This window comes from Anguilla rostrata, chromosome 10 (assembly GCF_018555375.3).
Source record: "Anguilla rostrata isolate EN2019 chromosome 10, ASM1855537v3, whole genome shotgun sequence".
In the NCBI taxonomy this organism is placed as follows: Eukaryota; Metazoa; Chordata; class Actinopteri; order Anguilliformes; family Anguillidae; genus Anguilla; species Anguilla rostrata.
This window is the reverse complement of record NC_057942.1, coordinates 35,476,531-35,489,846: the sequence shown is the minus strand read 5'-3', so window position 1 is coordinate 35,489,846 and position 13,316 is coordinate 35,476,531. Positions and strand designations below refer to the sequence as shown.

Genomic DNA, 13,316 nt, shown 5'->3' with positions numbered 1-13,316 from the left:
AGCTTTGTTTTAAAGTGTATACCCTAAATGTTAATGAGAAAATAATGAAATTTTGACTTTTTCCCCTATGAAATGCACATCGGTTCCACATCTACATCCATGCAGAACCTTGCACAAACAATTATGAGTAGAGAAACAATTTATATTTGTTAACAATAACGTTATGTTTAAGTTATTGCTAGCTTGCAATAAATAGCTCACGTGGCAATGGCTTTCCTTGACAAGGGCAAAGGCAGATAAATGACTAGGCTATTTCAAGCATGATGGACGGCTGGGTGGATGGACAAATGCTATTATCCTAGCATACTTGTATTTGAGTTATTGGGATAGCGAGAATTGATATTTTACTTCTTTTCTTTTTTTCCAACTAGACAGAGTAGAGGTCACCTCATTAATTTACCACTGCCAGCATGTCATAATTTGCAGAATCCAACTGAAAACTTGGATCAAAACTCAAAGCCCAGACTAAAAAAAGCCTCCTTTCACACCACTGCTTTCGATTGAGTTAATGCAAAGCAACATCGCCGTATAACTGAGCTGTCCTCCTCCCTGCCAGAATCAAACTCGCTGCAGTGTGGTCCACACTTCAAAGTTACCAGTCTGTTGACGGATCCTTGGGAGGACTCAACAGTACGGCTCACTTTTCAGCGAAACATTTCATTAGCAAACCTAAAACAGATCTGAGATCGCATCGATTTCACGTTAGGCGAGATGAAGAACAGAAGACATACACGAATGAAAAACAGACATTTGGAAGTCTTCGTTTTTTAATTATTATCATTGGCTTATTTTTCACCTTTTTTCCCCCTCCTTTCTCCTACCCAGTATGTAACTGCCAGCCGTCCCTCCCCAGTGACTGGGGGGGGTGCCAGTAGAGCTGAGGCGGAAACATCTCTAATGTAGGCCCGCTCGCCAAACGCGCCCGCCATTTTTTCCATAGGCCACACAGCTTCGCGAGAGAACGAGTGCCAAGCGAAAGCAGCAGCATCTCTCACTGACATTGACAGCTCTGGAGGAGCTAACGCAGAGGCTCCCCAACCTACAGTGCCACCGGTAGGATGACCCATTAGTGCTCCCCACTAATACATTCATTTTATTCTGATAAACACTGTTCGCTGCGCGCTTGTGGATAACTAATACTACAAAAGCAGCCTTTCTTACTTAAAATGCAGTTAAGCATGGTCCTAAAGTCTTTATTTCACTTATCTATGTGGCCCGCATAATCAAACTTGCTTATTTTGGAAACGATATAGACAAAATTAGATAAATATGAACCCCATAAAGATAAAATCCATTTTACCAGTGTTTTTTAGGAAACTGACGCCACACAGCAACACCTCAGCTTGTGAGTCTACCCTGCTAAAAGACATTCAAATACGTGTCTACATTCAAAATTTTAAAAAGAAAGTGCTTCATGCAAGCCTATTTCCTGAAAATTAGGGCAAAATACTGAAATGTATGCTATTTTCCTAAAATAGGGAAAGAACCCCATACAAATTGCAGTGTATTCAATTCAGGTGAACAGTTTAGGATACAGTATTACTGTTAATCTGTGCAAAGGCTCACGTCCATACAAATCAGAGGAAGGAATCTTTGGACAAACAGAAATGGGATATTTGCAGAAAATGCATTTGATGTATTAGTCACACATGTAGCATGTTTCAGGTGAATGAGGACCAGCCATGCTCACTGCCTCATTTTTTTTTTTTGTTAATTCAGAGACATCTTCTGGCACCAGGTGGCAGGTCAGAAATGAACAATCCTTTCAATTTAATAAGATCACAGTTTGCTTAGAATTTTAATAAAAATGATCCAATCCACCAACATACCACACTGTTTTTTAACTACCCTACTGACATATACCACACTGTTTTCTAACCAACCTACCGACATATACCACACTGTTTTCTAACCAAACAGAAATCAGAGACCAGGCAAACAGACAGCAGGAAGAGAGAGTGAGATGGTTGTCCAGCTGTATCGATGTTCCTGTAAAAGCTGGTGAGGCGGAGTGCGATTGTGGGGGGGGGGGGGGAGGCGCGGGGGGAAGTGACCTCAGGCCAAGAGGAACAAATTGGGTTTGATATACGCATCTGACATTCCTTAAACCAATAACCCGGTGGGCTGAGAGCAGTAATTACGCTGATCCACGAGCGCAGGCTGTGGGGCTGGAGCGCTGCAGAGCCGCGGACCTGCCCAGGTTCAAGAGCGGGCCTCCCGGTCTCCGAGCGCTTCCTGACGGGGAGGGCCCGCGCGGACGAGCAGTTACTCACGCCAATTAAATTTCACAGCCCGGGCCGCTCGAAATCCCCCGGCCTTATCACGAGAAGTCTCTCCATCCCCCCTCCCCACTCCCCCCCCTCCTCGCTATCTGCTGTCCTCAGGCGCACACATTCTGCCGAACCCTCCCGTTAGCCTCTGACCTTTCACCTTCCTCACCGCCCCCCCCTCATCCCCCTTCCCCCTCACCCCCCAGCAGAGCTGTGCAAGGGCAGCTTAGCTGCATCCAAAAATTAGCCTTGGGTAAACAGATGCACTGAAGCACATGAGCCGCTCACAGATTTCGGACTTTGAAGGGCACCCTTTTCACTTGTATGTAAACACGGGCCAGCCGCACAATTAGGAGGGGAGGGGGCGGGGGGGAGCAGGGGCCGCGGAAGACGCTGCTGTAATTGGGGAGGACAGGGTGCGCATTCATGGTGGAAGGGAACATCCCAGATTCCTGAACTTGTAGACCCTTCAGGCAAATGGAGCCATTTTCCTTTTTTTTTCAGAAACTGAATAATTTCTCTATTTGTAAGAATGAGGTCATTATCCACGCAGTTGCCTTTATTCCCGACATATAGAGCAATTTGGAGACAGCTGCGGGTCCCCCACGGGCTGCTCTTTTTTTCATCATTTCTTGCTTTATCGCTGTAGCGAAGGGCAAATATCTGGCCGAGCGAATTCCGCGCGGGCGACGTCAGGCGTCGCGCGCAGCCGCTAGCGGTGTGCTGAGCCGCAGTTTCTGAGGCCTGCGACCGCATCGAGCGAGCAATCTCTCTGCGCCGAGCGCCTAAAAGCTTCCTTCACACTTTTTCTCTTCACGAATGGTCTTTAAATGCCACGCCATTAACTCCGGGAGCGATGTTTTCACAAGCGTCCATATCCTACGCTTGCCTTTTCGGCTTCTTACTCGGATTAGGCCTGCATTTAAAAATAGGGAGCACTTTGACCTCTACCTAAGCATCGAGAACATACATTTCTTACACACAAATAAAAAGTAAGGGTTTGGTTTCTCATTCCCGAGACATTTTTCTTGCTTGTGACTGCCAGCACAAACTGACCATTCACAAGCGGCCGGTGAAAAACAACTTCACGCGTTGCATAAGCAGAGGGGTCACCAGGGATTTTGGGCCCAATGAAAAGATCTCACATTGGGCCCCACTACACCAGAAAATCCTATGTTTGAATATTTTTTTAGGGTCTCTGTCAGTCAGGGCCCTTTGAATTGTCCTAACCCCCCACCCCTCTCTTATAACACCTCTGTGTATAAGTACCAAGAAAAACTTTCTGAAAAGATGTTACTGGGCATAAACAAAAGGCATACTGGAGTCAAACTGAATAAAGGCCGTTTTTCCAAATAAACTCTTGTACTGTAGCTCTGAACAGTATAAATAGGCATAACATATACAACACCTGAACAAGTCACAGATATTCTCTCACACACACACACACACATATATATAACCTCTGTCATATGACACCCTTACAGTTACCACATGTAATAACCTCATTCGAGTCAGTGGCTCAGCACTGATGTAGGACATTAGTAATGTCACACATGCTTCCTTATTAATGGATTATGGCCATAATCCAGGCAATCTTTTATCACGTGAAAAACTGCACTCCTTTCGAGGTCCTGATACGAATCTGTGGTCTTTTCGACGCAGTGTGTGACTTTAACAAGCCATAACATTAATCTGATGGAAACCAGATGGGGGAAGAGATGGGAGCCGTGGCCACAGACCCGGAGAAAGCCTCTCACCAAATAAGGTTTCCGTCCCGGCCATATGAAAGCACTTTGGCCTGGAAGCCGAGAGAATCGTGGCGCTACCTCTGTGAAGACACGGCTTAGGTTTGTGTTAAATCTCACTCTGCCATATTTTTCTTTATGCGAGAGTAACCCACAGGCTACGGTATATTGCTCTAATCTGTAGCTCGTTCTACCTAAATCAGAATGAATATTATGTCATCGCAGCAGCCGCTAATCAGCTCATTAGCTCATACTTACACAACACCTGTTTTACATCAAACTAACTTAGTGTCACAGAGGAATCAGGGTACCTGTATGAAAATGTCCAGATGATTGTATTTTGTTTCGCAATAGCTGGATTATTCCTAGTATCTGCAGTAGTGGGATTCTGTATTTGCAGATAGTAAAATTAGATCACAACCACACTGATAAAAACCAGATTGGATCCATAGGGGATACATACATGTGTTACCGCACACGCACACGCATGGACACAGGAACATACAAAAAGAATACACTACACTGGAGAAAAAAAATACTTTGAGAAACCCAGGCACTGCATGTGTTTTATAGATAGTTTTGGGCAATGATGGATGACTGTTTGGGATTCTGAAGTGCAATAAATAGAGACCATCTTTAATAAGCCATGAAAACAAAGACCACATGTTCTGGAATGAGGCTCAGTGTGTGTTACCGTCACAGTGAACTGGAAGTAAACTGTCCCTAATCGTAGTCTGCCCCTAGTGGAAGAATTGAGAAAATACTGAACAGATTTACTTAAACGTTCAATAACAGAACTTGCACAGGAATGTGATGTGTGTTCAGTTTAATCAATTAACCATTCACTTTTTAAAAATAAATCTTTACTTCTCTAGATACATAACATATTTCTTCACCAGTCCTTCTGTGCAGTGCAGCCCCTATCCCATTATAGTTACCAAGTAAACCACATACTGGTTCCTTCATTCCAAACAATGGAATTATAACCACTCAAACTCCTCCGTATTCCTATGCACATCTCAGATTCCTCATCCTATGGCCATTTGCCTGTCTCCATTAAGGGGGATAGGCGAGCTGCCATTCTCCACTGGGGCCCTCAGTGCTGGGACAAGCTTACCACGCCTGCCACTCTTTCTGTCAGGCCTACGTCTTTCTCCTCCCTACCTGAGCCGGTCTGCAACTGTACACTGGGTCACCGTTGAAAATCTCATGAATTCAAGCTCATTTAAGACACTGAGGCACAGAGTGCTCCTTTAGAGTTTACCCACTTATTTGTGCAACATTTTTTAAAATATTTGTTGTGCTTGCATTTAAGCTTAGCTCTTCATGTGTGTGCGCGTGCGCGTGTGTGCGTGAGACTGTGTTTGCAGTATGTCCGCTGATGCATTAATACATATTAAACACTGAGTTACATGAATAAAAAGTGTTAAATTACACGAACGCAGGATCAGATCTCCCCCGCTGCAGCACTTTGCAGATGCATTTCGTGGCAAATGCTGCAAAGATAATCACAAGTGGAGCTATGATTCCCTCAGGCTGGGGATCCTGTGAAATCCAAAGATGGCCGTGAAATCTTGGAAATTCTAAATACGAGCAGATAGTTCAGACAGGAGAATTAGAATGCAGAAATTACATTACTATTAAAGGCCAGAAAATTATTCAAAATGTGTTGAACAACATATTTGCAAACATACAAATATGCCTGCAAATATGTTATTAAATTATGTATCGTAAGTTGGTTTTGTTTATGTTTTGTTTCATGCTGATTGTTGCACTCAGGGGGCAAAGCTACAAACGATCAAAAGAGTGCCCCAGGGACCCAACAGGATACGTGTGGAAAGGACACAAAGCAACATCGTGCAGTTCATTCGCATTTTTTCATCCTTGTCGGTCCAGATGAAAACAATTTGAGGAACGTAGCTAGCCACATGACACTTGGCCCAACTGCAGACACATTATCTCTGGTCAAAATGTGTGGATTGTTTTTCGTAAGAAAAGAGACAAGATCTCTTTCTGCACACACACAGCACTGCACTCTACCAAGCAAAAATGGACTGGGTTCGACCTGAGCAGTCTCAGTTCAATGGCATTTGGTTGCATTCGGTTCATTACCCAAATTAAATTCCAGAAAATTCCGAACTGCACCATGCATGAATGCATTTCAGCGACTTACTGCATTGAGTGTACAAATTTCTGCCTCTCGATAACATTCACAAAAGAGTTACAAAAATCTGAAACCGTATCCCCAATCATAATGTATAAAAACACAGTAATATATAAAAGTAAATTACAGTAATAATACTTACTGTAATGGATAACCTCACATACTGAAGTGCCAAGCTACGATTCCAATTTAATTACATTTTCCAAATAACAAAACCTGTAAGAGATGAGAACACAATCGCTTTAATTTGATTGCGAGGATGTCGATGCTATAATAAGGTAAGCCGAAACCGCGTTGTTCGGAGAGCGACGGCAGTTTCGTTCGGGGGGGGGGGGGGGGTGGGGTGGGCTTTCGTAATTAGCGGCAGCGTCGAAACAAGGCGAAAGCCCGCCATCTCCGCCGAAGAGCTCCATAAACTCAAGGGCCCGATTGGCGAGGGGAATAACAAAGCGAATCGACGTTTTCGGATGCTCGAGACACATTTGCTTTGCGCGCGGGCCCCCCTCTCCGCCGCCACTTGATCCCGCCGCCGTCTCCCGCGGCTCCCCCCCCCCCGAAACGCCGTTTACGGTCGGCCGTCTGAAGCGCCGCAGATGGTTCGTGTAATTACATCAATTACAGACATTATGCGATCGGCACTCAGCGACGATTTCAACCTGTCTGACATAAATCAGGGAACAAATTATTATGAAATCAAGAACGGGAATGGGGGGGGGGAAACTGACAACGGTTGAGAGTTGGGAGAAGCCATCAAGGAACAAACGTTACGAATGGGCTCGGTAATTGGGAGGGAGAACAGAGAAGCCAAGGGGTGCAGAACGACACCCAGCCAGGGCTGCGGGGGACTGAAGTGGCCCCCATGTCTGATAGACTCTGCTGCTTGAATAGATGGGCAGGGAACCGTCACAAACACAACTATTAAAAAAGGGGGGGGGGGAAATGGAGTCATTTCCTGCATTTCTGTTATTAGTGATGTTGCCCAATGCAATGAATAACAAAGAACTTGACAAGGGTGATCCTCTCATTGACACTATTATTAGTCATCCTCGTGTGGCCTAAAAGGCCATTTTGTTTTACAGCAGTTTAAAAAATATTTAATAGCCCTTTATGACAGATCCTCATCTTTTATGTACCTGGAATGGTGCTTGTTTGACCAAACGGCATCTGTGATCCGAGCATGTTCGCCATAAGGAAGCTAGCAGCGTCTGGCCGTTAATTAATAACCTTATTAAATTAGCTGCAGTCACCCCCTCCCCCTTCAGAATCCGCGCAGAGAATCCACACTCGGGGGGTCATCAAAGGTTTATCGCCAGATTAGGCCGGAGGAAATTAAAATGGTCGTAAGGACTGCGTTTCCTGCACCTTCTCTAGCTCTTGGGAAAGAGACCGGGGCACGGACCACAAATGCTAGTCGGGAGCCAAAATGCAGGAAGAGGCCTGCCCTTAAAGCAGCTGAACGACATCAGTCCTGCTTCACAAAAGCCAATGCAGAAAGGGAATAAACGCATTTTCAGACGGCCCTGCCGGGGGCCTCTGCGCAATTTCATGCCTGTTTTTCAGGGATTCACACAAACCCGTCCTACCCTCTGAAGTCTGGTGGTGGGGGGCGGGGGGGAGGTGGAACGGAAGAGAGAAATGAAGTGCGATCTGTCCCCGCGTCTGAACCGCTCCCCCCCCCCCGACACGAGCGGGAGCCCGCCACGGTACCGGGACGCGCCCCGGCCGGGAACGATCCCATTACTTTGTCCTGACAGGCATACAAAATAGTTTTTTTTTTTTTTTTTTTTTTTTTTGAGCAAGCAAATGATAAAGCGCGTAATAACACCTCGGCTATTACTTAACGGGACTTTCTATCATCGTGGCACGTTATTATCTGCGGGACGCGAGTGTTGCATCATCCCCGGCCTTCCTTTTTAACGGCGGAGCGAGAAGGGGAAACTATTACAGCAAGATACAGTATGATAACCGCCGGAAGACAACGATTCGGGGGGCAAAAAAACGTCCGAGCTAAGCCTACCCTATTACAGCTCGCAGGAAATCCATATGGGGTATTAATGGTGGTAATCGACCTTTGTTCCCCGGCACTAAAATTATACGCGTACGCGACTTGAAGGAGCGTTGCCGTAAGCGTTCGCTTACAACCAGGACACGACAGAGTTCCTTCCCGCCTCTATTAGATGCACAAGGCGTGCCGTCTTCGGTGCGCCATTCAAAGTTATCTATTACGCCGTAAACGGCAACATAGAAAAATCAAGAATAACGGATGGTCGTTTCTGAATAGCCTGCTGTAGGGACCTTCTATCCTCACAGGGTCATAATCTAGTGTGCCATGCACCATAGAGTTTCCAGATAAATCTTATGATGAAAATGTAAGCTTGACTTTCATTCTCTCCTTCTGTTAGATGAACCCAGTGCACAGAGTATCAAAACTGACCTGTAGTAGCCTAGCGAAACAAACACACGCAGTTAAATAAAGTGAATTAGGGACAGGACTGACCAATCCTCAAGGGAAATGACACGCTCTGTCTTTGCTTCATTTCAGCAATCTTTGTTTGGATAGGCTGTCAGTCTCTCAATGTTTCAGGTATAAAAATGTTAATCAAGCAAATGTGTTCGACTTAAAAGGTCACTTTAAAACATCTGAAACTCACAAAGCGGTTCTCATGTCACTGGCGTGCGGTAGCCATGGAGATAAGAGAAACACGTATGTGAAGAGAGACCCGTTAGCAGCGATTACCTTATTATTCCTGTGCAGTTTTTGTCTGACGTCAGCACACATCTCAATGAGCTGGGTGAGCTCAGCTCGCGCAATGGGGACTTCTGCAGATGGGCTGTCCACACTCAGCAAAGACCTGAGAAACAAACAAGGACATTGAGGGCACCAAACGCTTACGCCAAGGGGTAGCGAAGCGGGAAACTGTCCACTGTTATCGGGGCACTCCACCGATGAATCATTTGACAAGACGTTCCCGACCTTTACATTGTTTGTGTTTTAAGCTGTCGTTGGGTTCAACGGCCCAATTCCATCGGTTTTTGTCCCTATTTCTGTCAGTTTCGTGTTGTTTCAACTCCAGTCACCTGACCTGTGATCGCAGAAGTCACATGAAAAGGTTTTTTTTAGACCGATACACCCATTGGCTGTTTGTGTTCATAACAACCGAGCTGGTGGTCGCCTGTGCAGTCCTGAGAGCTAGCAGGGCCTCTGGGAATTCTGGGAAAGGGCTGCTTCATCACCCTGTGGGACAGTGGGAGCAGGGCGGACCACGGACATGCACCTGGAAAGTCACCTGCCAACTTTCACAACTTCTTCAGAAAGGTGATCATTTTCGGTTTTGTCAAAATCATAAGCCCTTACACTGCCTTACAGCCCCTTTAATATTTTCCACATTCTGCTATAACTACAATTATAGCAGCTGTTTATTTTATTAAATGCATTGCCTTTATGAGCTGAGGTTTTATACTAACATCAAGTCTAACCTTTTTAATTTTATTAAATATATGCTATTATGGTATGAGTATCAAAGCCAACTACTCCACCAAAAGTGACCTCATTCTGATTTTTGGTTGAAAGCTAGTGAAAGCATGGACTTGCAGTAGCTAAGCAACATGATAAAATGGAGCACAATGGCAAAGCACAAAGGCCTGCATGGAAAATGTATTTCAGACGAGTCACCGGAAGCCTGTGATGTCTCAGTGTTCACATTTTTGAAAACCAGTTCATACCTGCTGTACTTTAATTAAAACAAACGCTCTCGTGATGGAGAGACGGGGGCTGAGCCGAAATGCTCGCCTCGTAGGTTTCCGGGGTCAAGGCTGCGTTCGCGCCTTCGGGGGGGAACAGGAGCACTTTGGGTCCGTGAAAGCGGGGCGAAATGAAATTACGCCGGGCCCAACTGCCGTAATCCTCGGGCGATAAGTGGATCAGCGGCGGGCGAACAGCCACTTAGCTCTTACAGGGCGGGAAAAAGATTACCCTGGCGTATCGCGCGGGTTCATCGCAGCTGGGAGTAGTGGGGGGGTGGGGGGGGGGGGGTTCGACACCTCACCATCATCTCTTATTCCAGGAGAGAGCGAGGAGAACCAGGCCTGGAGCAGGGCAGGTGTCACAGGAAAGCCCCCCCCAGCCCCCACACCGCTGACGGGCAACAGGTGCGATCGCCTGGAGGCGTCCGAGGAAACGACCCGTCTTTCAATGAGGCCGTTATGCCCAAGGGGGTGGGGAGGCTACGCGAGGGACGCCGCCACAAGGCCGCTTTCAGCTATTCTGGGAGGAATAAACATCGGCCCAGTCGACACGGCCACCGAATGGGTTCTACTTCAAAGCAGGAGCCCTCAGAACGCGCGCCTCTGGTTTTGAACTGGAAAAAACATCTTAAAGATGTGCTTGGTTGGACAAATTTCACTATTATCATTGACTTCTTTCCAGAGAATACTGAACTAATATCATGTACTGTCTCGTGTAGCCATTTTTTCCTTGAGTGACACTAGGCATTCTCAACATAACCTGAATGCTTCACAGAGAATATATATAACACCTAAACCTGAATTGTAACACAAGTAGTACTGTAACCTCAAACCTCAAGGTGCCCTCCAAGCAGCCCAGAGAAGAATGTTGTTCCTCCCGAAAACATTTGCATTGGAACAGAAAGTCTCTGGCTTGATTTACCTCCGTAAACAAGATGATCTAGCCCGGGAGTCAGCTCATTACAAATCGCACGAGGAACACGACATGCCTTATAAAAACGGAATGTTCCGGTTCACCTTGTCATCAGAGAGACTCCGAGAGGCGTGACATTGTTCGCAATGAGCACTGCGATGCACTGATTTGCCTGATAACATTATCCGCTAAATTTATACATCTGCATAATCGTGTACGGTTTTGACATTTAATTGCTCTTCAGTCACAAGGGACAAGAAGTACATCAGGATCAATCTGAACTCAGGGGGGAAAACTCGCAACGCTGTCATTCCTCCCGGCAGCTAAACACGTGTCTGTGATTGCGCATCTGAGCGACCGCTTCTGTCCTGCGTTCCCCAGCGATGCACCTCTCTTCTGCCTGCACTCCGGCTCACCTTCGCTCTCTCCGTGGCACGCCGCGGTTCACAAAGAGGCCGATGGAGAACGACCTTCTCCCCGAGCTATTTCGGGGGATTTGCTAAGCGGGCGGGCCGTCTGAAATTGACGGTAATCGCGGGCACCGCGGCAAGACGGCACGTAAACTAGAAAACGTGGATCTGAAGGCTGAAGCGATTTATGTCTGCAGGTAGTTTGCAAATGATGACCGCGGAGGTACTGGCAATCGTCTTAAAAAATACGATGTGACATTTTGACGAAGCTCCTATGAAGGAAATCGGCCTGGCATTGAGAGACAGGCCTCCAGACTAATTAAATGAGGAGCCTTTTTAGTGGTTGTGGTTTTAATGGCTACATCAGATTAGTGCGTAAGAAGTCCGTATCTGAATACAGCACAGCCTACCACATATATAGGTCTTCAGACATGAATTTAACATTATCTAACGAGCGGCATTGCTTTACTTAGCCGGGAACTGTGATTGCTCGCAGGCATTCGTTTCTGGGCATGGATGAATGCAGCGAGTTACTTTTACTTCTTAATCATTTTCATTTTCAAAGGTGATGACTACACCACTACAGTAAATGGAAAACTATGCACATGCAAATACAAAAAGACATTTTAAGTAGTCTGGGAAGAATCAGACTATTTAATCAGATCAGAATCAGATCATTACCTTCGAAAACACAAACATTTTTACAAAATTTAGGAAAGAGATCTTGATATATTTATATGCAAATACAGTATACTCAGGACCAAAATAATGTGCTTGAATCTCTGGTACTCCAAAATATACCATGAATATTGGAACAGGTTTCAGTCACTTGTATAACAATACCAAGCAAAGTGCATTCATGGTAAAAGACAGATTCTAGCACATTACTTTACTGAAGAAATCTTTCCCCAAATGCACTATTGATTTGAAGCTTGTGTGAAGTACCTCAGTCTCTCGGTAAGGGGTTCAAGGGCATTTTCCACCTCCAGACAGCGACTCGTCTGGGAACTCAATCCTTCAGACAAGAGAATAACCTGAAAGAGATTTTTTTTTAAAACATGCATCTAAACAGACTCCAAATATTGCCTCAATTAGACTGACAAATGGCAAAGTCTTCATCATGAACTTGGATGCAAAGATAGCATTGTACTGCTACAGTTATTTTACAATCGCTGCGCTTGGTGTTGCGTGTGTACTGAATGAAACGCATATTTATTTTTTCCCAGAATATTCTGACCAGTGCTCACAAAGGTCCTATGAAAATCCCTGTACAAACACAGAGGAAGAAGTGTCCGAGCAGACCTCAGAAGGAAAGGCAAACGGGATTTAGCCATCGCCACAGCCGGCTGGAAAATTCCTGCAATAAAACTACAGCGTGCCTGCTTATGAACACACGGCAGAAGCACAATGGTCACTGTGCAAACATCACGCTGCGCCAGCCTGCTGCATTTGGCAGCTGGCGCTACGGCTAGTTCCAGCCGACTTCCCAGGAATCTCAATTATAATCATGTCCGTTCGCCGCTACCTGAGTGACTTTGGAGAGGGTGCAGGTGGGAGTGAAGGGCAGAGGTTTTCACACTGAGGTCAACAGCCAATCCGGTCACGTCACGCAGAGGCCAATAGCCAATCCGGTCACGTCACACAGAGGCTGACGGCCAATCCTGGTCACGTCCTGCACAACCTTCACATTTCTCTTTGTATTCTCAGCTCTGCCATTTGTAATAGCTGCCTTCACTTAAGTCAATGTGCTCAGATATGTACATGTACACTTTATTGTAAGGAAAAGTTCAGAAGTATATTCCGTATTTTATTGGTAAAAAAACTAGCAGCTAACACTGAAAGGGCTATTCGCTAAAACTGATATCACATGATTTAATGTAGTTTAATAAACAGTCACTGTGCTCTTTGATGCTCAAACAGTAACAGAAGCAACTACATTTTTCATTTATCTGCTGAAATGAGACATTTATGTCAGGACTGCTGCTATGGTAACAGCTTCCAGGGCAGTTGTTGTTATTTTTTTGCCAGAACTCCAAAAGAAATTTACATATATGGTCACCTTTGACCTCA

General features: G+C 45.6%; 1 protein-coding gene across 2 annotated transcripts in view; it reads right to left on the bottom strand.

Moving 5' to 3' along the window:
• Positions 1 to 13,316, bottom strand: part of LOC135233320 (uncharacterized) — a 71,105-nt gene that overhangs the window by 41,231 nt on the left and 16,558 nt on the right. For both annotated transcript variants that reach the window (XM_064296739.1, XM_064296740.1), the window contains 2 exons: positions 12,192 to 12,280; positions 8,917 to 9,031 (listed from right to left, as the gene is read on the bottom strand). In XM_064296739.1, coding sequence (XP_064152809.1) covers positions 8,917 to 9,031; positions 12,192 to 12,280 — 204 coding nt within the window. The remainder of the gene's footprint in view (positions 1 to 8,916; positions 9,032 to 12,191; positions 12,281 to 13,316) is intronic.